General features: G+C 48.4%; 2 protein-coding genes across 2 annotated transcripts; one reads left to right on the top strand and one right to left on the bottom strand.

The window, feature by feature from the left end:
• Positions 1 to 8837: 8837 nt before the first annotated feature.
• Positions 8838 to 15395, bottom strand: IQCE (IQ motif containing E). The gene is made up of 11 exons (XM_029284783.1): positions 15354 to 15395; positions 13862 to 13909; positions 13393 to 13432; positions 12858 to 12998; positions 11999 to 12133; positions 11631 to 11701; positions 11221 to 11334; positions 11001 to 11051; positions 10827 to 10897; positions 10413 to 10485; positions 8838 to 9526 (listed from the first exon to the last, which is right to left on the bottom strand). The coding sequence occupies exons 1-11, from the start codon at positions 15393 to 15395 to the stop codon at positions 9407 to 9409; spliced, it is 906 nt and encodes a 301-aa protein (XP_029140616.1). The 3' UTR covers positions 8838 to 9406.
• Positions 15396 to 16249: 854 nt separating this feature from the next.
• Positions 16250 to 24889, top strand: BRAT1 (BRCA1 associated ATM activator 1). The gene is made up of 13 exons (XM_029284789.1): positions 16250 to 16385; positions 16761 to 16915; positions 17350 to 17497; positions 17693 to 18065; positions 18751 to 18870; positions 19485 to 19576; positions 19780 to 19883; positions 20283 to 20469; positions 21357 to 21436; positions 22627 to 22729; positions 23087 to 23185; positions 23674 to 23855; positions 23943 to 24889. The coding sequence occupies exons 1-13, from the start codon at positions 16259 to 16261 to the stop codon at positions 24657 to 24659; spliced, it is 2487 nt and encodes an 828-aa protein (XP_029140622.1). The 5' UTR covers positions 16250 to 16258; the 3' UTR covers positions 24660 to 24889.
• The last annotated feature ends 1398 nt before the right edge of the window (positions 24890 to 26287 follow it).

The raw sequence follows: 26287 nt of genomic DNA, 5'->3' as shown, positions 1-26287 counted from the left end.
CAAGCCAGTTTCTTGGATGATGGGTTTACGTAGACGTCCCTTCTCAAGAAACCCCCCCCTCCCCCCAGATTAACAAACGCTCAATCCTGCCGGAAACACAGCTCTCTCTTCCTTGCCTCCTGTTCCTTAAGTGCTTTGTTACTAAGCCTTACTGCTCGCTGCTGTTGTGAGAAAGAGGACCTGGTGCCATCTAATTACTCATCCTGGTAGCTTCCCCCCGAGGACTAAAGTCTGGGAAATATTTTGCTCCTGTCTTGGCCTGAGTGATCTAATGAAGTCCGAGAATTCCCCGGCCCTGCTAAAAGAGGCTTCTTGGAGGTTAATTACAGCTCGCTCACCCTTCCTCCAAATTAATGAGACACCAGCTGGGTCAATGTCGTTAGCAAATGAACCATGGACAGCCTCATCCGGAAAACTGACTGGTTTAGAAAGCCCTCCACGGTTCCCTTCGGTTGTGACGATAACCATGCCAGTGGAAGAGCAGCTGGAATTCATCTGCCGGGCTCAACAAAGGGTGAAACCCCTCTTTCTCCTCCTCCTCCGTTGCCTTTGCTCTGGATGGTTTCCAACACCTGCCTCTCTGGGATCCCTAGCTGGGAAGTTTCCGCGGTCGGATTCAGCAGGAACTCATCTGGTGGGGCTCTCCTTCTTGGCTGCGAAGTCTAGCATGAAGGACGGTCAGCCAAAGATAAAGAACAGGCCCAGTTCTAGATTCGACAAGCATGCGGGGTCAGGAGAGAGACCAATGTCTTTAGGCTGAATGAGGAAAGAGAGAGAGATTGCCTGGAAGGCACCCAAGCAGCTTTCTCTGAAGGAGAGAGCTCCATGCTTAGAGAAAGCGCCAATGATCACGTCCGCCGACTGCAGATCACCATTAAGACAATCACCATTATCAAGAGCCGAAGGGCTGTCTTCTTTGAGTCCTCTTTTCTCTTCATCAATTCATCTTCTCTCTTTTGTAAACACTAGAAACACTCACAAATGAGGGCAGATCTACGTGTCCCAGGCTAAAGTTGCAGGAGCCAATCTGGGTCGGTCACCGGGACCATAGGTTTGTCTTCTGAGCTTTTGGACTTAACGCTGGAGCCAATCCTTGGGGAACTTCTCTGTGTGCTTTGGGCTGGTCTGCGTGTAGTATTTATATGGTGCCTGTGGTGTGTGGCTTTTTAGTTGCTGATTGGGGGTGTGCTGATGGCTGGCTATCCTTGGCTGTTGTGCTGCCAAGCCTCGCCTCCTAAGGACCTGGTGAGCTGGTGCTGAATCAGCATTCTTGTTGACTTGACGAGGGGCCCATTGCCCAGACTTCAATCGCTTCCCTGGCTGTTTTTGTGTCTGCTCGTCCAACAATCTTAGTAGCTGCACAATTGAATGTATGTCCTTGTTTACTGCAATGTGAGAAACACTAGAAACGCCGCGCAGCCCAACAAGCAAGCATCAAACTCCTTCTCTTTCGACCACCTCCCATGGACCTCTTCCATCCACAAGAAGCCCTCTGCTGAAGACTCCGTCTTCAAAACGGAAGTGGAGAGGCTGCCAATTCAAGTAGAATAAATATTGATCCGGATTTTTGCTGGGGTTGCTCCCCGCCTTTAATGGGTCAGAATCCTGGAGCAAAGCAACCTTCGGAGATTCATTGAGCCGGTTAGAGTATCATTAAAAAGAACCACATTCATTGGGGGGAAAAAAGATGAGAGGCGTGTAAGTGCATCGAATGTTGAAAACAGAATGTTTAACTCCAGTCTCCAGCAAGAGGGAGACAGAGATTAGAGAAAAAGAGCTTTTGTTTCTTTCTTGATTAAAAAAAAAAAAATTATTACATGGAAAAAGCTAAGGGCCAGACGTGACTTAACTTCTTCATTTTTTATTGCTCACAGGAAATCATCTTGCTGGATACAGCCTACCGAGCTTGGCCTCTGGCTTTGTTTCCAAAGGCATGTGAATCTTAACAAGCTTGTGATGCGCTTTTTCTTTCGGCCAGCAGAAGCGACACACACACACACACACACAACGGGCTCTTTCAGCCTGCCGGTTTCTCTGACGCCACCGGAATGGGAGCAGAAGAGGAAGACCTGAATATTTGGGGGTGGGGGGAACGTGGAACAATGGAAGCTGGATGTTTAAAGAACCGCAGGGAGGGGGAAGCAGCTGCAAAGAGAGACGATATCTCAAAGTCTGGTTTGGGTGATTGGCTTCTGATAATGTCACAGGTGGTCCTTGACTTACAACTCTTTGTTTGGTGACCGTTCGAAGTTACCACGGCAGTGAAAAAAGGGAATTATGACTCTTTTTTCCCCACATTTACGACTGTCACAGCATCCCCTGGCCGTGTGGTCAAAATTCGGACACTTGGCAATGGGCTCACATTTATGACGGTTGCGGGGTCCCAGGGTTGTGTGACCCCCTATTGCAGGGGTAGGCAACCTTGGGTCCCCTTACTCCTTTTTTGGCGGGGGGCGGGAGGGGGAAAACCAAGATGCCTTTGGTTCTCAAACCGGGAGCAGCACCAGAGAACGTCACCCAGAACTGCTGGAGCCAGAAGATGAGGTGTCCTTCATGGGAAGGAAGACCTGGTGGTGGTGGTGGTGGTGATGATCTCATCCGAGTCGTCTGACTCAGCCCCGTGGTCCTCATGCTTTGAGGGGGAAGCTTGCCGTTGATCGTGGGTGGTGGTAGCTAGAAAGGAACACAGGAGAAGCAGAGCTGATCAAAAGGAGCAGAGAGACAGACACAAGGCTTTGGGGGGAAGAACGTCTGTTTTTAGACCAGGAGTTTGAAGACTTGTGGTTTCCATGCCTGCTTTTCTTTCTACGTCACCAACAACCACCCTAGCACTAAACCATCATCGCTGGCTTCTCTAAACCATCATCGCTGGCTTCTTCCTGTTCTCAGATGGGAAACACTACATGTCACCAATGAGGAAAACAGCTGACCAGCCTACTGCCTTAATTCACAGGCCAATTTCCTGTCTCTCTACTGGAGTTGACCTCTGCAGAGATGGGTCCCAACTTGTTTCCGAGGGGGAATCTATTTCCCCGCCTGCAAACCAGATTGGAAGATGCCACCCAGTGGGGTTCAAATGTGAAGGGGAAGATCTACTGCCGGGATCTACTATTTCCCCTAACTTGCCCTTCACCCATCTACTAATTTGCCCTTCCTCCTTTCCTTTCCTTTCCTAAAGCTTTCATTTGGCAACTTTAAGCTGCGCGGACTTCAACTCCCAGAATTCTCCAGCCAGCTATGGATTCTGGGAGTTGAAGTCCGCCCAGCTTAACGTTGCCAACATTGAGAAACACCGCTTCAAATAGGGAGCTTCAAAGGGAAGATCTGGTTCTGCACTGCCCCCCACCCCCACCCCCCCAAGCCAAGCAAGCAAGAGGGGCTGCCCCCCACCCCCTTCTGTGTCCAGGTTTCAAATGAGATCAGTTTTGTACCCAAGATCGAAGGGATGAAGCCTGCCACTGTGAAATGGAGCAAAATGTGTAAAAATGTAGGGATGTAAAATCAGTGAAATTACCAGAATCGGAAGTGAAGACCAGAGGTGAACATTTGAATATCGACCAGCCCACTTTCTCTTCTCCAGCTTTCTCCCTCCCAGGGCTGGAGGGGAGAGGCTTGCTGCAAAAGATAAGTGGTAGGGGGCAAGAGTCATAAAAGCTCAGATTCCAAAGTGGTGAGTCAGAGAGTGAGTCAGCCCTAAAGGAGCAAGATTTCTTGCCAGCCTGCGGGCTCCAGGTCAAGCAAGTTCCTTCTGCCATCTATCCTTCAGATTAGTTTGTGTGTGCAAAACACACAACGGAATAGAAGGTCCCTGGGAAAGGGAGGGGGCAATACATTACTGATGGGGGGGTGGGGTGGAGAAGGAGGAGAGTCAATCCACTTGCTGCTCTATGCATCACAATTGAAATCCTTATATCTGGGCTCAGGGAGAACGCTCACACTGGGAAAAAGGCGAGTCTTAGGAATCTCCACCAAGGAGGTGGGGCCTTCAGGCTCAGCTTGGGATGCCAATGTAGGCAGCATCTACAGGGGTGGGGAACTTGGGTCCTTTTATGACTTGTGGAGTTCAACTCCCAGAATTCCTGAGCCAGCCCTGGTGGCTCAAGAATTCTGGGAGTTGACGTCCACAAGTCATAAAGGGGCCCAAGTTCCCCACCTCTGATCTAAATCCAGGCAATTGCTCTGGGCCTCAGTTCTGCAGAGCTGAGCCTGCTGCTGCTGCTGCTGCTGTGTATGTGTGTATGTGTGGCTGCGACAGCCGGTGAGCAACGCAGCCTGGGGGTTGGGTGGGGGAATGCCTTTTGGCTGAAATGCTTTGGATTCCACGTCCCAGTATCTAGGGGGCGCAGACCAACTGCGTCTAGACAGGGGTGTCCAACCTTAGCAAACTTTAAGACCTGTGGACTTCAAATCCCAGAATTCCCCAGCCAGCAGGGGAGGTAAAGTCCACAGGTCTGCCAAGGTTGGATACCCCTGATCTAGAGGATGATAAGATTTCTGATTGTTTGAGTGGGCCCTCGGCAGGGGGTGTTCTCCTTTCTTCCTTTGACCTCACTAAACAGCCTCAAGGACAAGCTATGTCTGGGTTGCTGGACCACTCAGCTTATGAAGGCCACATTAAAGCCATCTGTTTCCTACCTACCATTCCTCAAGGGATGCTTGTGCGACGTGAGCCCCGAATGTGGGCCGAATGAGTCCCAGGGCTGCTGCCTTCTCTTCCTCTTCTTCCTCCTCTCCCCTCCCTGCTTTGCGACCACCACCAACTCTAGACACAGGGCACAGCCCGGAAGAGGAATCTGGAGCCTAGAACAAGCAGGAATCTGGATTTGAACGGAATGAAGGAAGCTAGGATGCTTCTGTACTCAGTTGTAAACATTCCTTAGAGACACAACTGATGCAGCAGAACTGGCGTTTTGAAAAAGTCATTGTGTAACCCAAAAATGCAGCTATTCAGGAACTGGGTCTACAGATAGTTCTCGGTTAATGACGATAAATGGGACCAGAGTTGCATCAGAAAGTGATGCGGTTGTAAAGCACACCACATGACCGTGGCACTTAGCCAAAGCCATTCTGACAGTCCCGATTTATTGTCGTTAAGTGATGACTGCACAGGTCAGGAATTCTGGGAGCTGAAGTCCACATAGATTAAAGTCGCTAAGGTTGAGAAACGCTGGATTTGTAGGAGTAACAGAACCTGGCGGTGGAGTTAAAAGAGGGATCAGCCTAGAATCCTTACGTAGCCACAAACAACTAAGTCCAACCTTCCTTGAATTCCATTGACCCTTCTCTAACGCCTAGCTGGTCCTAACTGTGAGCTGAGAAGATTCTTGTGCCCGGGCAGGAATGACAATAAATCAGTTAAATTGGACCCTCACGTGTGGACCTGCTCTTTCATGACTGACAGAACTAGAGTGACACTGGATTAAGAAAGAGAGAAGAGGGGAGAGAAACAGATAGGAAGACTCAGTTCAGAGACTGTGGAGTTTTGCTGCAGCATTTAAGAGGCCTCTTGCCATTCACAAAAGGAGAGGAGGACCAGAAATATCAACGGCCAAGATCCTGACAATAACATCTTTGGCCATCCTGGATCTCCCATAACGCCACGTTTCTCGCTGACCCTGCCTTAATTGCCAGGAGGCCATACCTCATTCGCCACCAGGAGAATATCGAAGTTTCTCGCCTCTTTGACACTGCAGAAATGTAAAACTCAATCCTTGGCTGCAGGAAGGTCTTCGGAGGGAAACCGTCCAAGAAACTATTAAGATTCACAGCCAGACAGAGCCCAAATCTTCTGGGGCTTTTCGACAGAAGCCAAATCTGTCAGTATTAGACAACACAGCTCACCACGCAAATTAAACGGTTGGAAGAGGATCTTGTTTTGTTTTTTACCTGATCGGGAGGTTGTGTCACATCAATTCTAGCCTGTCTGCAGTCGGTTTCCTGGTTTCCTTCCAGTTCTCTCAACTTCTCTTTCAGCTGCTGGATTTCCACCCTGCAGAAGGACCAGGCGGATTGTTTGTTGTACAGCGTTGTGTTCACTTTTGACTGGTGGAAAGAGGAGTGGGGGGGGGGGCTGGGAGGGGAGAGAAAAGCTGGACGGTTTCTCCCCCAAATCTGCAATAAAGGGGAGTTGGGCTATGTTGGCTGATCCCCAGGAACTTAACTCTTTAACCGCCAGCTGATTCTGAAGGACGAGAATATGGTCTCTCAGCCCCACTGCCGTCTCACGCTCTTCTGGGAGATCAGATTCCTTAGCAACTGAGTGATCCACTTCTTCAGAAGCGGTGGGAGGGAGCAACAGCCCCCTGCTGGTCTCTGAAGGCCGCAGCCCCTCTTCCATTTCCTGGAAGAAGGGGGAAAAAAAAGAGAAACACTAATCACCTGGAGTATTTTTTTTTCTTGCAAGTTACCTCCTTCTGCACTTATTTATTGAGCTAGAAGCAAAAGAAAAATAAAACGTGCTTTAATGGGAAGCAGTTCAGGTGGGGAAAAAAAGGATCTAAGCTGCCTTCCACAATATGGGGGTCTTTCAGAGCTTTCACCTGGCCTTCTGGATGCTGGGGGATGTAGTCCAGATCGGCGAAGGGGGCAGATTGCAAAAGAAAAACTAGCAGAACCTTTACTAGCTTCTCCTCTTAAGTTTGACCCCTTCCTGGAGTTAGGAACAAGCTGGTGGTGGAAACAGCATGAAATTTCTCCTTTGGGGTGCCCCAAAGGCCAATCCTGATGAGCAGCTTCCAACCTTTGTCGGTAATTCACAGGCAAGCCACGAGCCAGGCCATCTGGCAAAAGATGGCAACGGACCCTGAAACCATCATCGCTCACTGACTGATATCATGCTGTTTTTAAGAAAGTTAAGTCCCGGACCTCTTGATTCTCCATCGAGGCTTGTGCAAGTGGCTCACTTAACATGGTTAGCAGGAATAACTGCTCAGGAATAATTCTCACTTACTTTTTCCCCGTCAGAAATCCATTGGAGCAGTTTCTGCCTCTGGCGAGCAACATAATCTGAGGAAAAAGAATACAGTTGTCAAAATGGGGGAGACACAAAGGACTGAGCCCCAAGGGCCACCAGAGGGGGGCAGACTGCAAAAGCTAGAAGTGCATATTCCCTTGCTAGAGTTTGACCATCTCTCCAGTTGCCTCTGATGGCCACGAGGTGGACTTAAGGTGGGTGGACTTCAATAACCCAGAATTCCCCAGCCAGCAGAGCTGAAGTCCGCCCACCTTAAAGGGTTGAGAAACACCGTTTTGGAGAATTGCTAGAGCAGTGGTTCTCAACCTGTGGGTCGGGACCCCATTTGGGGTCGATCGACCATTTCATGGGGGTCGCCAAGCAAGGCTGTCCACCATTTTTTTTGTCCGCCATTTTTTCCCCCTTTTCCGGCAGGTGCCTTACCTCCCTTCGGCTGGGCCAGCTGGTGGTCGGCCTGCTCCGTCTCTGCCGCTTGCCAGCTACGCCTCGGCCGGCGCAGGGGGCGGAACCACGCATATGCGGCGCTCCCGGGCAGGGAAAGTCCTCGACTTACGACCGGTTGGGTAGTCCTCGACTTACGACCGGTTTAGTCCTCGACTTACGACCGGTTTAGTCCTCAACTTACGACCGGTTGGGGTCGCGGCATTAAAAAGGTTGAGAACCACTGTGCTAGAGCAATCAGGATGCTTACTTTTGGCCTGGCTGGGAGACAGGAAGCAGCTCAGAGCGTGGTCCATATCTGCTTTCAGCCTTTCGTTCTGGTCCTGCAGCTCCTTCATCCTTTCGGAGAGCTGGAAGACGGCCGTGCTGAGCACTTTCTGACGCCGGCTCTCAGAAGCCCTAGACTCAAAAAAGAGAAGATCAGCTGCCATAGCAATATAAAATGTGCCAGTGTCTTGCTCCCTCCTTTACCCCCAAGTCTGACTGCCTGCCTGGTGAAAAGAGTGACATTTCTAAGCTTTCTGATGATCGAGTAAAGACAAACCTGCCTTAATTTTGGTCTCCCTCCCCTGAAATCAAGAGGGCAACTTTCGTTTGAAATCATGACGCTTCCCCTGGTTTACTGTACTTTACATTTTCCTCCTGGGTTAAATTTTAGATAAAATTCTAAATTTTGCTCCTTGGGACAATGCCTGGATTTTGCACGGCTCATTGGGGACACTATGTAATAGCAGACATCTTAATAAATTGTGGAATGCCACCGAAGTATGAAGAAGGGAAGGGAAGGGAAGGGAAGGGAAGGAAAGGAAAGGAAAAAGGAAATAAATGCATTGGTACTTAGGAAGTTCAACCCCCATTCTGCTGTTTACTATTTTCTGAACTAATATTTAGCATCAGAATTCTAAAGAATATTTAGAATTGCCTGTGGCCACATGTGAGACTAAGGAATAACGGGCCTTGTTTATTTCTGTTTTAGGCAACGTGTGAATGAAGCCAAATGTAGTTCAGTACAAAACAGGGTCCCAGGTCAGGAGTTGGACGTGCAAAACTGCAATCTGGCCCTTCCCCCCCCTTCTATTCATTTCACTATCTTGTGGGGGGCGAGGGGGGAAGTGACATTCGGGGAACAAGATGAAATTAAGTCTTACTCTACATTTCCACGAAACTACCTTGAGCGCCACAATCCGCCAATCGTCCTTGGATTGCATAAACTCTTTCCTATCTTCTTCTTTCTGTTTCTTCCTCCTCTGAATCTTTCATCCAATCTTATAGAAACCGGGCAACTTTTAGTATGCAGTCTTTTTTTTTTTTTTTTTTTTAGCAACCAGAAGCCCACGAGAAAACATCTCCATTGGGACTTCTTCCCACAATCCATTAACCAACCTCAGCTGGGATTTAGGAAGAAAAAGAACTTTTATTTTTAACTGTGAAAACTTGCTCAACGTTAACCCTTCCCACGGCTGGCATTGGGACTGTGGGTGCTGGCAATCATCCCTGAGGCCTTTTGCGTCAACGTGAAAAAAGATTTAAGTACCTAAGTGTAACTAATTTTGAGACAATCTTAGCCAGTAAGAATGTTTTGAATATTGTGGGGAAGACAAATTTAAATAAGAATGTAAACAGGATTTACGAGGAGGCAATCAAGATGATTAATGGAAAGGAGCTTTATACTGATGTGGTCATTATTTGCAGAAACACGAGAAAAATGTTTAGATTTAATTGTCATCTGTTTAAATGAGAACTGTATTAATTTAAGGTTGGCTAAAGAGAATACTATGGGAAGAAAAGGCAATCGAGTAAAGTTATTATATGGATTACAGAATGATAGAAATTAATTGTTATTGTTTTTTAAACACTAACCCAGACAACACGATGTTTACCAAATATTAAGGTGTATGTTAATGGAACAGAGTCTGCTAACCAAGCTAAACAAAGAGAATGACACGTAGCCTTTTTTTAAAAAAAGTTTAAATTTCACTTCCTGCACAGCGACTAGTGAAGAATAGAAACTAGCCACCAAAAAGTTAAGCACATGCAGAAAGCCCCAAAGTAATTAACGTACTTTCGTTGCACAACTTTTGAGTGTGTCAGCAGGTTCTGGAGGCGCCGGATCTGCAAAGGGGGAGAGAATATTATCCAACCTAGAGAGGACCACCAAAGGAAGCTGTTTCATAAAGACGCAAAACGGCACCGGGAGAAGTCTGGTAGCTCTTGTTTCCAACTAATTAATTTAATTCAAAGGCAAATCCTTCTAGGTTTGGGCGACGATAGACGGTCGTGAGGAAACATGGTTCTCCTCTTACGAAAATGCATCAGAGGAACCCACAGAGACAAGACCCCAGAGAACATTGGGATGACCAAAGTGACAGTATCACATGATCCCAAAGACGTAACAAGGGCTCTTAGCAGTTGTAAAAAGAGGTTTTAGAGATCAGTGGCTTTGTGCCTTTCTGGGAACAAGCTCCACTTTGCAGAATCCAGTGGGGCAAATTAGGGTCCAGAGGATACATTCGTTGCTCACACTGGCGCCTCCGAGTACCACTGCAGTATCAGTTAGGTTAATAGCAGAATAACTGAGTTGGAAGGGACCTTGGAGGTCTTCTAGTCCAACCCCCAGCTCAAGGTGGGAGATCCTACACCAGCCATGTCAAACTCGCGATGTCACGTGACGTCGCGCAACGTATCGGGCCGGTTTTGCCATTGCCAGCAATGGGGTGGGCGCGGCTTCCATGTGACGCGTCCAACCCGCGGGTCGGCAGTTTGACATCCCTGCCCTATACCATTCTGGATAAAATCTTCTACGATCAACCACATGTGGAATAAAGCGATCTCTGCCTAGCTAGGTGGTAGGAAAGAAGTCAGGGTTATTGGTACCCCCCCGTTTTCTAGGGGAGCTCATGAGCATAGACAGAGCCTTACAGCCCACAGAACGGCAACAAGCAACATTTCACCGGATGTTTTTAATGATGTCTCTCCCTTTCAAACCATTTTTTCATACCTCTTGGTAGGAAGTACGCAGAGCGATGGTCATTTCTTCCAGGTCAGTATTCTTCACATCTGCCTGGAGTTGACTTTGGGGGAAAGAGACACAGAAGGAGGAGGATTGGCACAGTCCAAAGAGACAGAGGTTAAACCTACATATTTCTTAACTACACGGATGAACCGCCATCAATATTAAGTGATGACTATATTCCACTTTCAGATCCTGACAGGTGGGAGATGGTATAAGTCAAAATAAACAAACAGAACCCATTTATGATTTCCCTACTCTGCCCTCCCAGCCTGCGATATGCTTTCACGAGCAAAGGAGAAACCTGTGGCCAGCAGTCCCACAGGCAATTTGTTGTTAGAAAACTTAGGTCTTCTGCAAGAAGGAAGAGGCAGGGGAAAATATTTGACAGTTTCTCCGTACTTAATGGTGTTGTCTTTCTCCTTGCACTGCTGTTCTAGCCTGAGAATCTTCTGCTTCAAACCATTTATCATCTATTCCAAGAGAAAAATAAAAAGGGTTGCCTCTTTATTGTATGTTTCTGGAAAGCTATAAATGGCGAACAGAAGGGACAGGGCAAAAAAAAAGTGCATTTACCAAGCTGCTCTCGCTTTTCTGTTCTGTCCGTAACCAGCTAAATTCAGAATACTGCAAAAAAAACAAAAAACCCACACAGCATTGAGCATTCCTGATTAGGGAACTGGAGAATGTGTTTGGGGGTTTGCTGAATCAAGGCTAGCCCTGCCAGATTCACCCCCTCCTCAGTCAGAAGACGAAAGAGCTGCGGGGGCCATCGGAAAGAGACCCTCGGCTTTACCCGGAAGGGGTCCAAAAGCTGCTCAATTTGTTTGTCCTTCCGGTTATTGTCTTCTTCCACCCGCCGGAGTTTGGTTTTCATCCGATCCGCTTCGCACTTCTGAGCTTGGATTGTCTACCACGGAAAGGGGGGGGGGAAACAACTTTTCAGAATCCTTGAGCAAGGAGACGGTAAGCAGAAAAAAAAAGAGTATAGGAGAAAATGTATCTGACGTGGTGGCATCAGAGAATCCCGTCTCTTTTTCCTTCCCAGGAATCTTATCTAGGACAACTTTAGATCCTCAGCAGATCCCATCCCGCCCGGTTACTTTTAAACATTTCCCAGAAAACAAGAAGACAAAGCGTCAACGAACTAAAATTCTGTTCTGTTCATTCCACGGATAAAAAAGAGATATAAACGCTTGTTCTAACCTTCTTTAGTTCAATGATCTCGTCATACATATCCTCCTTCTCCTTGTAGTCTGGAGTTCCAGGGATGTAGCCTGGAAAAGAAACGGCAGGGATACAATATTTTAAGACCATATCATTCTATCTGTTTCAAAGTCTTGTACGTCGCTTCTTCTAAAGCGGCTGGAATCCATTACACTGCAGGGGTCCTCAACCGTGGCAACTTTTAAGACTTGTGGACTTCAAGCAAAGCTGGCTGAGGAATTCTGGGAGTTGAAGTCCACAAGTCTTCAAGTTGCCAAGGTTGAGGACCCCTGCATTACAGACTAAAAAAAATCTGAAATTGGTGTTGGTGCTAGCTAAGAGGCAGAATTCCATGCCTCCAAACTCACCACGGCTGGCAGAGCGAGCGTGTTTCGGTTTCTTCATCCCCAAAGCTTCCTTGAGGTACTCAGGTGTGCTTCCAGGAAGAGGGGAGAAAGCAGTTCTGATGCCAATATCGGACTTGGAGTGACTCATCCAGGTACCTACAGAAGAGGGGAATGGGGTGGTCAACGCTTGCTTGGGCTTTGCTACCAGATCCCCTGAACTGGAGGGAGGTGGAAAGGTAAGGGGGAAAACGAAAGCAAATGCTGTATCTCCTTGAGAAGCTGCTTCAAGGTCATATCAGCTGCATACCATTCTGCCCTTGAACTGACCATTACAAAAACATCCTGCCTGAACTGACTGGTCTCGTAGGAGTGGGCAATGGGAGGGAACCAAGGGAGGGAAAAGTTGAACCTAGGGATTTTTGGCCCCCGGTTCTCAGTTCTGGCTATGCTTGCTCACAATACGCTTTGTGTTTTGCTTCGCAATACAATTGCAGACAAGTGATGGCAGGTCTGACAGAGATACCAAGAATGATAGCAATAACAACAGCACTTAGACTTCTATACTGCTCCATAGTGTTTACAGCCCCTCTCTAAGCAGTCTACAGAGTCAGCCTATTTGTCCCCAACAATCTGGGTCCTCATTTTACCGACCTCGGAAGGATGGAAGGCTGAGTCAACCTTGAGCTGGCAGTGGGATTGCAGAGTCAGCCTGCAAAGCTGCCTTCTAACCATTGTGCCACCACAGCTCTTAAGGGAAGACAATCCCATCCAGCCAAATTCAGCTCCTGGCTACACATTAACCAGAGCTTTTAATCTGGATTTTAATCCCAATTCTGCCAGTTTCCGGAATTCTCTGGTAAAGAAGGATCCGTTTTCACACCTGGCTTCAGAGATCCACGCCAATATTGCCTTGAGGCTTTCACTAAGGGGCTCTCAAAGTGTCTGCTCTCTGAGCTTTTCAAAGTCCGCAGAAATCCACTCCTTTTAGAATGGAGGCAGGTGTGAGAGGTATATGGAGACCCTGCAGGAAGGTAAAACAAAAAAACCCAAGATTAAAAGTTTTAAAAAGCAAGCAAGATACTAACGTTATCATTTTGTTACAAGAGGAGTGGGCTCTTTAGGCTCTCAAAAAAAGGAAAAAATAATTCACAACCGTGTGCATGTATACATAAAAAGGGCTGCATGACACGTGACCGAGGAGGTTTTTCTTAATCAGGTAGGAAAAAATGCGACGTGTTTTACAAGAGCTGGGTAAAAGCTTCAAGGTTTTAGAAGAATGCATCAGGGCAGTGAGTTTTCTCTCTTGATCCCTTTCCATAAAATGAGCTATTACCACGAAAACTGGCCGATTTTTAAGATTAGTTTGTCTCAAAGAAAGGACACCATGTCAGCCAAAGCGGGGATGTGACACTTACTTGATTTTGCAGGCCTGCGAGACATTTTGTTCTTCAGTGTCTGTAAAACGAAACGAAACAAAAAAGACTTTGTGTTGTAATTTGTTGCTGGGGAATTTTTCTTGGTGAATTCCCCGTTGGTGCTCCATTTTGTGAGCAGAACTCTCTTGCAATTACAGATTTATCAGAATCCGATGGCCACGAGAGCCCCCAGTGTTTTTAAGGCCACATCAATTCCAGTGTTTAAAAAGACAAAAGAAAAAAAATACCCAGAAGAGTTTAAAATCTGAAAGCAAACAGCTGTACAAATTGACTGCAAAACTTTATTTGTATAGCTTGAGTGTCATAGATAGGCTCCAGTTTGTTTGCCAGTTTATTTTGGATTAACATGAAGCACAAATCACATTATTACAGTTTGATCAGCATCTGGATCCATCCACGATCAATTTATAGAAAACAAGAGAATTGAAAGATATCTAGCCCAACTTACTGTTTCTGCATCAGAATCGTAGGTCAGGGCAGGAGAATTATCTTCAGCCTGTAAAGACATAATTGTTATAAAATATGATGTATCTAAACCTTTTTGTTTATGAGGTTAGCATTCAGTGATATGGAGCAGTGGGTCATCAATATGATCAACTCTGACAGAAAGCTGCTTCTCTGAGGCTTTCTTACCCTCTTATCCCAGAACCTTTAGCCTGAGATGGCTGGAATATGACCAATCTAAATTACTCAGGAAACTCAGAAAAATAATAACTATCCATCCATCCATCATCAAGAGGCCTGTGACAGAATGCAGGTTACTGTCTGGAACAAACAGCTATAAAACATCTAATTTATGGGTTCCTTGATGCTCTCCGAGCTTGGTGGTTTTCTTGCAGAAGTTTCATGACCCAACTAGGGAACATCATCCGTGCTAGAAAGGAGGGGGATTTGCTCCCTGTTTATATACTAGGCTAGGGGCTTGCTCTGTCAGTGTTGGTGGGAGGGTTCTTTGGTCGGGCTGTTTACTTCCTGGATTGTTGGTCTAGCAGTATTAATGTAGAGATGATAGATAGATAGATGATAGATAGATAGATAGATAGATAGATAGATGTAGCTCAATGTTAAACTGTGGGGGTTGTCCTTGGTACTCTCTGAGGTTGGTTGCTTTCTTGCAGACATTTCTTTACCCAACTAGATAATATCATCAATGCTAGAAAGGAGTGGATTTGCAGAGAGGAGGAGGAGGAGAACAACAACTGTGGGGTCCTTGGTGCCCTGAACTTGGTTTTCTTGCAGACATTTCATTACCCAAATAGGTAACATCCTACTTGCTAGAAGGGAGAGGGATTTGCGGAGGAGTGCTGGTGATGGTGGTGGAGGAGGAGAGCTGTAGGATCTTTAGTTTCTTTCTGAACTGGGTAATTTTCTTGCAGACGTTTCATTACCCAACTAGGGAACATCATCAGGAGTGGGGTTGGCTCTCTCTTTATAGAAAACCCCTCGTATCTAAGCCGAGAGCCAACCCCTCTCCTGGCCTGCCCTCTCAGTGCGGATAGGGGCCTCCGTGGGAAAGCCTTCCCCAACCAGCAGCCCAGCTGAGCGCAGTGGAACATGGGACTCCCGATACGAAGCCTCAGGAGAAGCAAAGGAGGAAGAAGGCATTGCTGCACGGGATTTCCACCCCGCTTTCCCGAGTCCCAGAGGCCGGTGCAGCCCCGGAGTTCAGGACCCTGCCTGGGCAGCCCCGTAACGTGTGAACGGGCAGGGTTCACGTTGACTCTCCCTGTTCCCCCGCTTTGGAGGGGGAGAAACCCTCCCCTATTAATGCTTCGGGTCGTCCTGCCGGCCCTTCCCGACGAACAAGCTCTCCCGGTTCTCCGCCCCCAGCCCCCCAACCCCTGGCGGCTGGCTGGGGATGATGGGAGCTGCAGTCCCCGGGAGGCGAGACGGACGGGCGGGCGGGCGGCCGGGACGCCTCGTCTCCCTCCGGCCCTCACCGACTCCCGCTCCGCGGCGGCCTCGCTGGGGCTCCGCGACATGCCGGCGAAGCGACGGGGGTCTCAGGCGCGGCGGCCCCTCCACAATCGCCCCGCGCAGGGCCCGCCTCCCAACTTCCGGCCAGGCTCCATGGCAACCGCCCCGGCAACTGCGAGGGGAGGACCCGGATGGACGCGCGCGCGCGCGTGGCTACGCCTGCGCAGCAGCGCTTCTCGTTTGCTTGGGAAGGCCGCGGCTTCTTGGCCCGGTCTGAGCCCTCTTAGAAGCCCCGGGCCGACCGCTCCCATGACTCGCGGCTGCCTCCGCTGTGGACGATGGGGATCGGAGCCAAATGTGTATCTAGAAGGCAGGAGGAAAGCGAAGTCCTGGCGCCGTCCGGGAGGAGCCAGGCCTCCCTTGCCCTTTTGCGCATGCCCGGGTCAGGAGAGCAGGGAACGCGCCCGCGCCTGCGCAGAGAAGACGAGACCCTAGAGTTTGCAAGACACGGGTTTGCAAAGTCTGCTTTCTTGCAGCGCTCGGTTTCCTTGCAAGCGGATCCTGCCCGTGATTGCACCCGCGGCCGCCGGGCCATTGCAGGAGGCTCTCTCCCCTGCCTCCCTTCGGAAGTCCTGGGGGAGTGGGGGGGGGCGCCCCCATAGGAACCCCGTATTGGGACCGGGATCGACTCTTCCTGCCCCTTCCCAAGCAACGCTGCTTGCAAAGGGGCCGACCGATGCAATTCCCCGCGCGAGATGGCATTCAGATGATGGTGGCATTCAGACGCGTGTCTCCGCTAAAAAAGGGGTGTGAACGTAGCTTGCAGGGGGAACTTTAGTTTCAAATTTAATTCTAAATTTCTGCGGCTTTGGCTTGCTTTTGCAAGAACAACCCCCTCCTCTCCCCCCGAGGCTGCTTGCTCTCCCCCATGGATGCAAAATGCTCCCAGCTTTTGCCTTCCGTTTGCGCCGTTCTGGCCGACCCCTGGCATCCCGTGGCGGACGACACTTGTCTGGAAAAGCTGCTGGACTGGTTCAAGGCTCTGGCCAGCGCTGGTGAGTTGGTAGTTAGCGTTGCATTGGGGAAGGTGGGGTGGGGGGCTCTTCCGTGGAAACCCACCCTGGGATGCTAGCAGTCATGGTGACATTGCAGAGATTGGGACAGACGTCGTGAGGACCCCGCCTAGTAGTTGACATCGCCTTGGCTTGCTTGAGATGATAAAGTTTGGATTTGTTCTTTTTTTTGTGGCCACATAACTGGGTTATGTAGATGCAGGCCGGTTATACCAAGCATGCAAAATGCAATCCCATCAAAGCAGTGTGTATGTCGGACTTGTGAAACTGGGTCGTAAGTAGTTCCGGGGAAGGTCCATGATAACTTGGACTGGTCATAAATTGAGGACTGCCTGTATTCTTTTTTTCCTCCCCCAGGGCCTAGTTTGCTGGTGTTAAAAGAGAACCCGTGTCTGATCGAGTTCATCCTTGCGGTGCTCAGACAAGGGGAACCAAACCCCGTTCTTCTGGCATTTGTCCTGAGGCTCACGGGGATCCTTGCGGCTTCTGAAAGCAGCTTCCAGCGTTTGCAGGTTTGTCAGACACGCCGGAAGCAATTCAAATGCAGCCGTACTTACTAAGCAGGGGAAGGGGAATCATACAATTCTTTCCTTTCTTCTGCATTTTAAAAAAAAACTCCTCTAGATTTAGTTTAATCTGGAAAAAACAACAACCACAATTTGAATGTTTACAGCAGAGCCCAGATGGATGGGTCAGAATTTCTCAGCCGTTATTTTAGTAGTTCCATGGCCGTGAAGCATCCTTCAGAGCAGCAACAGATTGATCCAGCAATGCAACCCTTCTTTTTTTCCTTCCTTCCTTCCTTCCTTCCTTCCTTCCTTCCTCTTTCTTTTTCTTCCTTCCTCTCATTTCCTTCCTTTATTCTTTCTTTCTTTCTGTCTTTCTTTCCCTTCCTCTCATTTCCTTCCTTCCTCCATTCATTCTTTCTTTCTTTCTCTCGAGTCAGCAACAGGAGGTGGTGTTTGGAGCCTTTGGAGAAGCAGGACCCCTGGGCAGCCCACTCTGGGAAAACATGACCATTCGGAGCGGCTGGGTGCAAGGAGCCTTCGTCATGCTGCAACATTACAGCGCCTTCCAGTTCCTCTGCAACTCTGGCAAGTGCAGACTTTTCATCCTCTTCTAAGATCAGATTGACCAGCTCGACTCTCCTATGCCATTTAACCAAAGTCCAAATAAATAAAATGTTGTTTTCAGTGCTAAGTCAAAGCATCCTGCTTGTATTCATCCCCAAAACGAAATAGCCGTTTTCTTTCTCCCGAAATTGTCAGCATCTCCCTGGTTGTCAACAGGAGCTCTGGATGTGATCTTCACTCTTCAAGGAGACCCCAGCCTCTTCATCGCTGCGGGAGCCAACCGGCTCCTGGCCCGCCTGCTCATTTTCTCCGTAGAGTCCGAACCGTCTCGTCTTCTCAGTCCAAAGGACAGCGATTGGCCGGCCTGCGCCCGGATGATGGTCGCCCGCGTTGAGGAGGCTCTCAAGTCCCGCTCTCCGTCCCGGATCAAGCATTCCCTGAAGCTGTTAATGACCTTATTTGAACACAACCAGGATGCCTGGACCGAAATCTTGTGGTCACGCGTAGCAGAAAGGGTTGAAGCGCTCCTCGTGGAAGAGCCAGTCCAAGCAGGACCCTTGCTGGCTGATTTATTCCTTAGCGTGGCGAGGTAAGAGATGGTCCATGTGTTATTATTTAAGAACTCTGAATTGGTGAAGACGGTGGGACAGTGCTTTGTATGTAGGGTTCTTGCACATCAGGTCCTCTGTTTCAACTAACAAAATACAGAGTTGGAAGGGACCTTGGAGGCCATCTAGTCCACACACCCCTGCTCAGGCAGGAAACCCTATACCATTTCAGACAATCTCTTCTTAAAAACTTCCCGTGTTGGAGAACCCACAGCTTCTGGAGGCAGGTTGTTCCACTGGTTAATTGTTCGGTCAGGAAATTTCTCCTTAGTTCTAGGTTGCTTCCCTCCTTGATGAGTTTTCATCCGTTGCTTCTTGTACTCTGGAACATAGGTTGACCCCCTTTCCTCAACCTACGTGACCCCCTCAAACCTATTAGTTTACAATCCATACGTTATTCCTTAAGAGATCTGAATTGGTTAAGATGGCGGGCTACTGCTTGCATGGAGGCTTCTTGCCTTGTTCTTGTCCGTCACGGATGATCTTGCATTGCTGGGTCTTGTGTTGCAATTATTGGTGCTCAGTACAAAAAAATGGGGGCTCTGGGGGTAGTCAAAGATTTGAGCCCTTCGTTGCATTTGGGGGAGAAAGGGATGAAGTGGGTGCCTTAAGTCTCGCAGATGCTTAAAGAGACAGCTCTTCAACCGGTCGTTCTTCCTTCAATAGGTCTCCTGCATTTAGCTGTCACGAATGCAGCCTTTGGAAGCTGGTGGCCCTTGCCCTGAAGAATATCGGCCTGGCTCAGGTCGGCTCTTTGGCACATGGACTTTTGAAGCTTGAGGCATGGTAGGCTCTAAAAAGGAGGCCGTGATCTAGTGCAGTTGGCAGCTTTTAAGAGATGTGGACTTCAAAGCCCAGAATCCCCAATATTTAATATTCAGTGATGAATGAGCCACCTAGAGGGGTTTGCTAAGTATTTTGCTTGATTTGTTTAGCTGCAGATTCCAATTCCCCCTTTTCTTAAACCCTTTTTCATGCCTGATCAAAGTCTGGGATTGCGGTCCTACTGGGGGGAAATTGGGCTTGCCAGTCAAGTGTTCAATAAGGTGAGAGCCCAGTCAGTCCTGGCTTATTGCAAAAACGTGGCTTAGGGTGATGTACGAACTCAAGTCATAAAACCCCTTTCCGCTCTCGACTCTTCCACTTTCCTCCATTGTGAGGTTTTTAACGTCCTTTCGATAGTTCTAAAGACGGTAGAATTTGCAGGAGGCAGCACGTGAAACCAAAATAACGTAATCATTTGAAGCATGCGGTCTGTATGCATGCATGCATGCATGCATGCTCGTGTGCGATTTTACGTCGAAGGGATTTTGATTTACGAAGCAAACTTTTAACAGACGTCAAACCAACGGAAAGCTCTAACCTTGTGCGTGCAAAACAACTTTTTTCTCTTCTTCAAGCCCACAGGCCATCCAAGCCCAGAGCTTGGCTGTTTTGCTCCGGCCTATGGACTACATCTTGCGAGCTACTTCTCCTCACTTAGGTTTCCCAAGTGAGTGGTACAACATAATCACGTAAACACCCATATCCACTACACAGGATGGGTGGGTGGAGAAAAGAGGCCCTTGGATTATCTGGGGACTGAGGACAGCCACAATGCTTAGATGTTTGGAAAGTCTCCTGTTTGCAGAGGTTTATCCAGCTGTGTCAGAGGTGCCTTTGGTCTGAAAATTGTCGTTTCATCCCATGCGTCAGGATTGCTGGACGAGGCCCTTGCAGATGCTTCCTCTGTGGAATCTCTCCTCTCTACCAGTCTCCTATGTCAGACGATGGCTCATCTTCAGGACGTCCAAGAGCTGGTAAGAAAAGAGCAGGCTTTCTTCACACGTCTTTGGAGATTCTCCATCATTCAGGTCACGGTGGTCCTAAAACTGCTTTTTCCAAAAGGCAACTGGACGTTTTGGGGTCCCCCTCCCCCCCTTGAAAACGTTTCGTTGCTCATCCGAGAAGCTTCTTCAGTTTCTTAACACGGCGAAAATAAGCTTCTGCCAAGTTCAGATTTTCCCAAGAGATTCCCTCGTCCTTTTCCAGCCTGGAAATTTCTAAGCGTGCTGGCTGGGGAATCCCCAAATGTTGACTGTGTGGAATTCTGGGAATTTGAAGTCCACAGAGCTTCACGTTGCCGTGGTTGAGAAATCCTGCTCCACAGAATTACAGCTCTGATTAACCAGCTTAGGACACGCTGTTGCTTCCCCCAGGTGTGCTTGGCAGTGGAGTTTCCCCATAAGCCTTTGTTATGCTCCGTGGTGACCCTACTACAGCTTTGCGCTGGCCAGGCTGTGCCGTCCTCCTCCTGTGGAGCTACACTAGGCAACATCTTGATTGGCAGCTTCCGTGTTCAGAGGGCGGCCCTTAGCCTCCTGGGAGCGCTCTCCCGATGGGCTGGTAAGTAGGCTTGTGTCTGTGTTGGATATTTTGTCTATATTTTTTCTGTACGGTGTAGTTAAATAAATAATGGAGCAGTTTGCAGAAGGTGTGTGTGTGTTTTTTAATCCTATTCTGCCCATGCAGTCACGCATCGACGATAATTAATAGGAATAAAAAGCAGAAGGGGTCCAAAGCTCTCTTTCTCCCAAAAAGCAACTTATCTCCGAGACCGCCTTCTGCCACAGATTCCCTCCCACAGACCGGTACGCTCCCACAGAGTGGGTCTCCTCAGGGTGCCGTCGGCCAAGCAATATCGGCTGGCGACCCCCAGGGGGAGGGCCTTCTCTGTGGGTGCCCCCACCCTCTGGAACGAACTACCCCCCGAGATCCGGACGATTCCGGATCTCCCAGCTTTCCGCCGCGCCCTCAAGACATGGCTTTTTCAGCAAGCGGGACTGACCTAGGGAGAATTTTTAAATAGGGACAATTTTAATGATTTTAATAAGACACAGCGGTCAAATATTTGTTTTTAATTGGTTTTTATTGGGGATAATGTTTTGTATGGTTTTAATATGCTGTGAGCCGCCCTGAGTCCTGTGGGGAGAAGGGCGGCATATAAGTCTAATAAATAATAATAATAATAATAATAATAATAATAATAATAATAATAATAATAATAATAATAATAATAATAATAATAATAATAATAATAATAATTTGGGGCAAATCGAGCATAAGAAGAATTTATGTCAGTTCGCTGCAGCTCTTAAGCTTTTTCTTCCCACGGAGCAAATATTTTCAGTTATAAACTCCGAGAAGTAGCACTGAGGATGAAACCAAACGAGGCTTGAATGGGAAGCGCAAAAGGAGCAGAGGCGATTCAAACGTTTGTTCTCCCTATTTAGCGTCAGTTCACGATGAAGAAAGGCTGCGAGCGTTTGGCGTTCTCCTGACATACTTACGGAGTCCAGAGAGCAACCCTGTGGTGAGTGCAGAATTCTACTTACTAGGGGTTTCTCTTGTCTTCTGTAAGGAAGGCTTGTGTGTACTTAGGACTGTGGCTTAAGAGATATGGACCGCTTTTATTCACAAAGCTCTAAAACAGGTTTTAGGATTTTTAGAAATTTAAATTAGAAATGGATGATCTTAAATGTATTAGGTTAATTGAGGGAAGTAGAGAGGGGGGTTATTTAATGCATTGATTTGAGTTATTCATATATGGTTTTATTTCTGGATGTTTGATTACCCCAGCACCACGGTGTGTCTTAAGCCCTTTGTTCTAAGAATCAAAAAACCAATAAAATTTGTTTAAAAAAAAAAAAAGAGAGAGAGATATGGACCGCTTTTATTCACAAAGCTCTAAAACAGTGGTTCTCAACCTGTGGGTCGGGACCCCATTTGAGGTCGATCGACCATTTCACGGGGGTCGCCAAGCAAGGCTGTCCGCCATTTTTTTTGTCGGCCATTTTTTTTGTCCGCCATTTTTTTTCCCCTTTTCCGGCGGGTGCCTTACCTCCCTTGGGCTGGGCCAGCTGGTGGTCGGCCTGCTCCGTCTCTGCCGCTTGCCAGCTACGCCTCGGCCGGCGCAGGGGGCGGAACCACGCATGCGCGGCGCTCCCGGGCAGGGAAAGTCCTCGACTTACTACCGGTTGGGTAGTCCTCGACTTACGACCGGTTTAGTCCTCGACTTACGACCAGTTGGGGTCGCGGCATTAAAAAGGTTGAGAACCACTGCTCTAAAACAAGTTTTAGGATTTTTAGAAATTTAAATTAGAAATGGATGATCTTAAATGTATTAGGTTAATTGAGAGAAATAGAGAGGGGGGTTATTTAATGTATTGATTTGAGTTATTCATATATGGTTTTATTTCTGGATGTTTGATTACCCCAGCACCACGGTGTGTCTTAAGCCCTTTGTTCTAAGAATCAAAAAACCAATAAAATTTGTTTTTTTAAAAAAAAGAGAGAGAGAGATGGACCACTTTTCATTCAGAGGAGAAATGGGGATAAAAGCCAGACTGACAGATCATCCGTGCTGGGAGACCCCAGCAGCTTCCAGAGTTCCTTTGATAGTTCGTTATATCCCGCTTTTATTATTTCTACCAATAACACGAGGCAGTTACTTATTACCTTATTACCTATTGTAATAAGAAAGATACTTCTGCTTCCTTCCAGATTTTGAAGAAAGCCCTCCAAGGAACTTTGAAGTGGCTTCTGGGCGCCTTGGAACCATCCATCTCCCTCGCTGACCTCCAGCAGCACCGACAGTTTCTCAGAGGTGTAAATAGCATGACTTAGGCGAGACTTACATCAGCTTGAGCTCGCTTGTCAGAAAGGATTCGGCTAGCCCAGCCTTCCTCAACCTTGCAGATGTTTGGGGGGTGACACTGACCAGCACATCTGGACAGTGCTAGCTTAGGGAAGGCTGCTCTCCGCATCGGATCCATGCGAACTGCCCGATATGGTGGGGTTTTCTCCCCTCTCCCCGCCCAGTTCAGATATTTAATTTTTTTGAGCGGGAAGGTTTAGATTTTAAGCCAGCGTCATTTCACCCGTCTGACCTGAATTGAGCAGCGGGGATCGGGAAGGGTGGCCAAGTTCTCCACCCTACCATTTTCTCTCCTTTTCTTTGAAGATACGGTCCAGGTGTTACGAAAACATCTGTGCAGTCCGAGCTGGGAAGTCCGTGATTCATCCCTGGAGTTCCTCAGCCTGGCCATGAAGCATTTGAGAGGTAGGGCAGCACCGAGAATCCCACAGAGGGGGGGGAAGCCTTTCAGCCACCGTGTCAACTGGCACAAAACCTCCGTACCAAGCTCCAGCGGATTTTGTTCGTTCGGAGGGCTGGGCGTGATGGGTCTTTCCTCCAGAGGCATCTTCGAACTTCCAGAAACCTTGAGCAGAACGTCTGGAGTGTTTTCCTGATGGTGGGGATGGAGCGGCTAAGTAGTTAGTCACACGGCTGTGGAATGAGTCTGGCTTCCTCGCTGACTTTGCGTGTCCGAGGATCACAAAAGGGGATCCTGGGATGATGCCACCATCATAAATAGGAATCGGTTGAATTTCTGATCAGGTGACCTGGGGATGCTGCCGTCGTCGCAAGTGTGGAAAAAGGGGCCATCAATCATATTGTTCAATCTTCGTAACTTTGAACAGTCACTAAATGAACTGTTGTAAGTCGAGGACTTACCTGTATTTTAGGAGTGCCATTTCCCTACACAGGGCTAGACTGGTTTTGCCAAGAGCTGCTCTCTTCAGGGGTGCCCCTGCTTCTGGAAGATCTTCTGGACGACCCCGAAAGTTACGTCCGAGCCAGCGCCGTGAAGACCTGGGGCCGCTTCTCCCTCCTGGCCCGCTCTGGCCCAGAAGCACCTGTCCTCAAGAGCACTGAGAGTGCCAAAGAGGTACAATACCTGTGTGCAACTCGGGGCTCCAAACCCCCTCTCTACACATAGAGCAGCTGAGATTCTCTCTCTCCTCTCGTCCTCCAGGTCTGCGTCGGCAGCGCTCGCTTGCTGGACATCTTGTCTTCGGACTCCGAGGGCTTCCCTCGCCGAGCGGTCATCGGGGTCTTCCTGGACTGGCTGAAGGAAGGACACCCCGAGGCCTCGGCAGCCCCCGCTGACCTTGTTTCTCGAGCTCTTCAAGCCGTGGATGGAGACCTAGACTGGGAAGTCAGAATGAACGCTCTGGAGCTGGTGGGCCTTTTCATCGCCCAGATGTTTGAGCCGCTGGGGCTCGGGGAGAGCTCGACTTCGGCTGCTTCTTTCCTTGCCAAGCCGCCCGCGTCTCTCCCCGACGTCCTGCGGCTCTTCGGCCAGATGGGAATGTTCGGCTTCCTTTTCAGAGCCCTTCAGGATTGCGACAGGCCGGTGGCGCTCAAGGCCTGCCAAGTCCTTTTGGATCTGAAATCCAGCCTTTGCAGACACCGGTCGAAACGGTCCCCCTCGGGAGACCCCGCTGGGCTAAAGGAAGTTCCTGCAGAGACGCCCCCTTCTCTTTTGAGCCTGACTGTGGGGGAGGCTGCCGAAAAGGGTGGCCAGGATCCAGAAAGGCTGCGTCTGATCCTAGAATCTATGGACCTGGAGGGTTTGCGAAGGACTCTGGATGTGAGCAGCGATTATCTGGAGAGGAGCCCAGAGTCTCTCCTGCAGGACATCCTGTCTGCTGCCAGGAATACAGAGGAGAACAAAGTAGACTGCTATTGAAGTGACAGGCTGGAGCTCGCCGGCCAGTTTGGGAAAGGGGCTACTTTCAGAACTGAATGACTGCAAGCACACTCCTTGTCCAGCTACCTCCAGAAAGTGGGCCTGGTGGAGAGTGAATTAAGATTAAAAAAAACCCGTACAGGAAGAATAAACACCAAAGAAGAGCTAATGGACACTTGCACCAAAAGGCAAAACTCACACAAGCTTAGGGTGAATTGAATGCAAGGGATAAAAATAAATAAAATAAATACCCAATACTCCTTCCTCCTCCTATTTTTTTCACAGCAATCTAACCACTAGACCCCAACTCTCTCCTCCCCTCCCTCCCTCTCTCCTTCCCTCCCTCCTTCTCTCTCTCTCTCTCTCTCTCAAAAGCATTTCCTTAATCTACAAGTGAGAAAAGACCCCTATCCACTAGTGCAGAGGTAGTCAGCCTTGGCTCTTTTATGACTCGTGGACTTCAACTCCCAGAATTCCTGAGCCAGCTGGCTCAGGAATTCTGGGAGTTGAAGTCCACGAGTCATAAAAGAGCCAAGGCTGACTATCCCTGCACTAGTGCATTTCATAAGATAATAGCAAAGATGGAAAAATCTTCTTGGTGGTTGGTTATTCCTAACTGGCTGGTTCTGCTTTAGTTCATGGAATGGGAAAACCATCTGAATTTGTGCTGGATGGGATCCGGCTCCTAATTACTGTAAATCATGCATTTAGATCAGCTCTGTCTAATCTTGGGAAGTTTTTAAGACTTGTGGACTTCAACTCCCAATATGGCTGGCTGGGGAATTCTGGGAGTTGAAGCCTACAAGTCTTAAAACTTGCCAAAATTGGGCACCTCTGATCTAGCTAATCACGTTAAGAACCCTTGTGGGGGGGAAAATGGAGGGTTCATTTGAGCTCCAAGTAGCAGCCTACATCCGGAGGTTTGTAGAACAGATCTATGACAATTATGGCCAGCTTGCCATGGCCAGCTACCATAGGACAGCTTACTGCAGGACAAGAGTTAAAACTAATATCAAAGAAATGGTGGAATAGAATCGTTAAAAGAACGGATGCGAAAGGAGAAACAGGATGAAAGGTGAATGACAAAAATTAAAATAATTGTTTGAGTTAAATAATTGAGTTGTTAAAATTGTCCTGGCCGCGGCGAGTTGTCCCATTCCGTGTAGCGATACCCCCAGAGCTGAGCCCTGTTTGGCAGGCCACTTAATTATTTATTTATTTGTTATTTATTTTATTTGTTCCCATTTATACCCCGCCCTTCTCCCGAGGGACTCAGGGCGGCTTACAGGTAAATAAAAACAGTACAATACAATAAATATCTAAAAACCAAATTAAAATATATATTAAATGACCTGTATTAGATTTAAAATTATAAAATCCCTTTAAAATCCCTATAAAATTCCCCCCCTAGGCCAATCCCGCTTGATGGAAAGCCATGTCTTGAGGGCACGGCGGAAGGAGGGGAGATCCGGAATAATCCGGATCTCTGGGGGGAGTTCGTTCCACAGGGTGGGGGCTCCCACAGAGAAGGCCCTCCCCCTGGGGGTCGCCAGCCGACACTGTTTGGCCGACGGCACCCTGAGGAGGCCCGCTCTGTGGGAGCGTACCGGTCGATGGGAGGCAATCTG

Source organism: Protobothrops mucrosquamatus, unplaced genomic scaffold, assembly GCF_001527695.2.
Source record: "Protobothrops mucrosquamatus isolate PMUCROS unplaced genomic scaffold, P.Mucros_1.0 scaffold942, whole genome shotgun sequence".
Classification (NCBI taxonomy): Eukaryota; Metazoa; Chordata; class Lepidosauria; order Squamata; family Viperidae; genus Protobothrops; species Protobothrops mucrosquamatus.
The sequence above is the reverse complement of the archived record's forward strand: the minus strand, read 5'-3'. Positions and strand labels throughout refer to the sequence as shown.

Bases quoted from the DNA above. Each gene is read 5' to 3' on its own strand.
- IQCE (XM_029284783.1), bottom strand. From the start codon at position 15,395: ATGTCGCGGAGCCCCAGCGAGGCCGCCGCGGAGCGGGAGTCG. The intron at 12,134-12,857 runs GTGTGAAAACGG...CCTCTTCTGTAG, and splicing joins GCGTGGATCTCTGAAGCCAG to GTACCTGGATGAGTCACTCC. The intron at 11,702-11,998 runs GTGAGTTTGGAG...TTTCTTTTCCAG, and splicing joins CGCTCGCTCTGCCAGCCGTG to GCTACATCCCTGGAACTCCA.
- BRAT1 (XM_029284789.1), top strand. From the start codon at position 16,259: ATGGATGCAAAATGCTCCCAGCTTTTGCCTTCCGTTTGCGCCGTTCTG. The intron at 18,871-19,484 runs GTAGGCTCTAAA...CTCTTCTTCAAG, and splicing joins CTTTTGAAGCTTGAGGCATG to CCCACAGGCCATCCAAGCCC. The intron at 22,730-23,086 runs GTGTAAATAGCA...TTTTCTTTGAAG, and splicing joins GCACCGACAGTTTCTCAGAG to ATACGGTCCAGGTGTTACGA.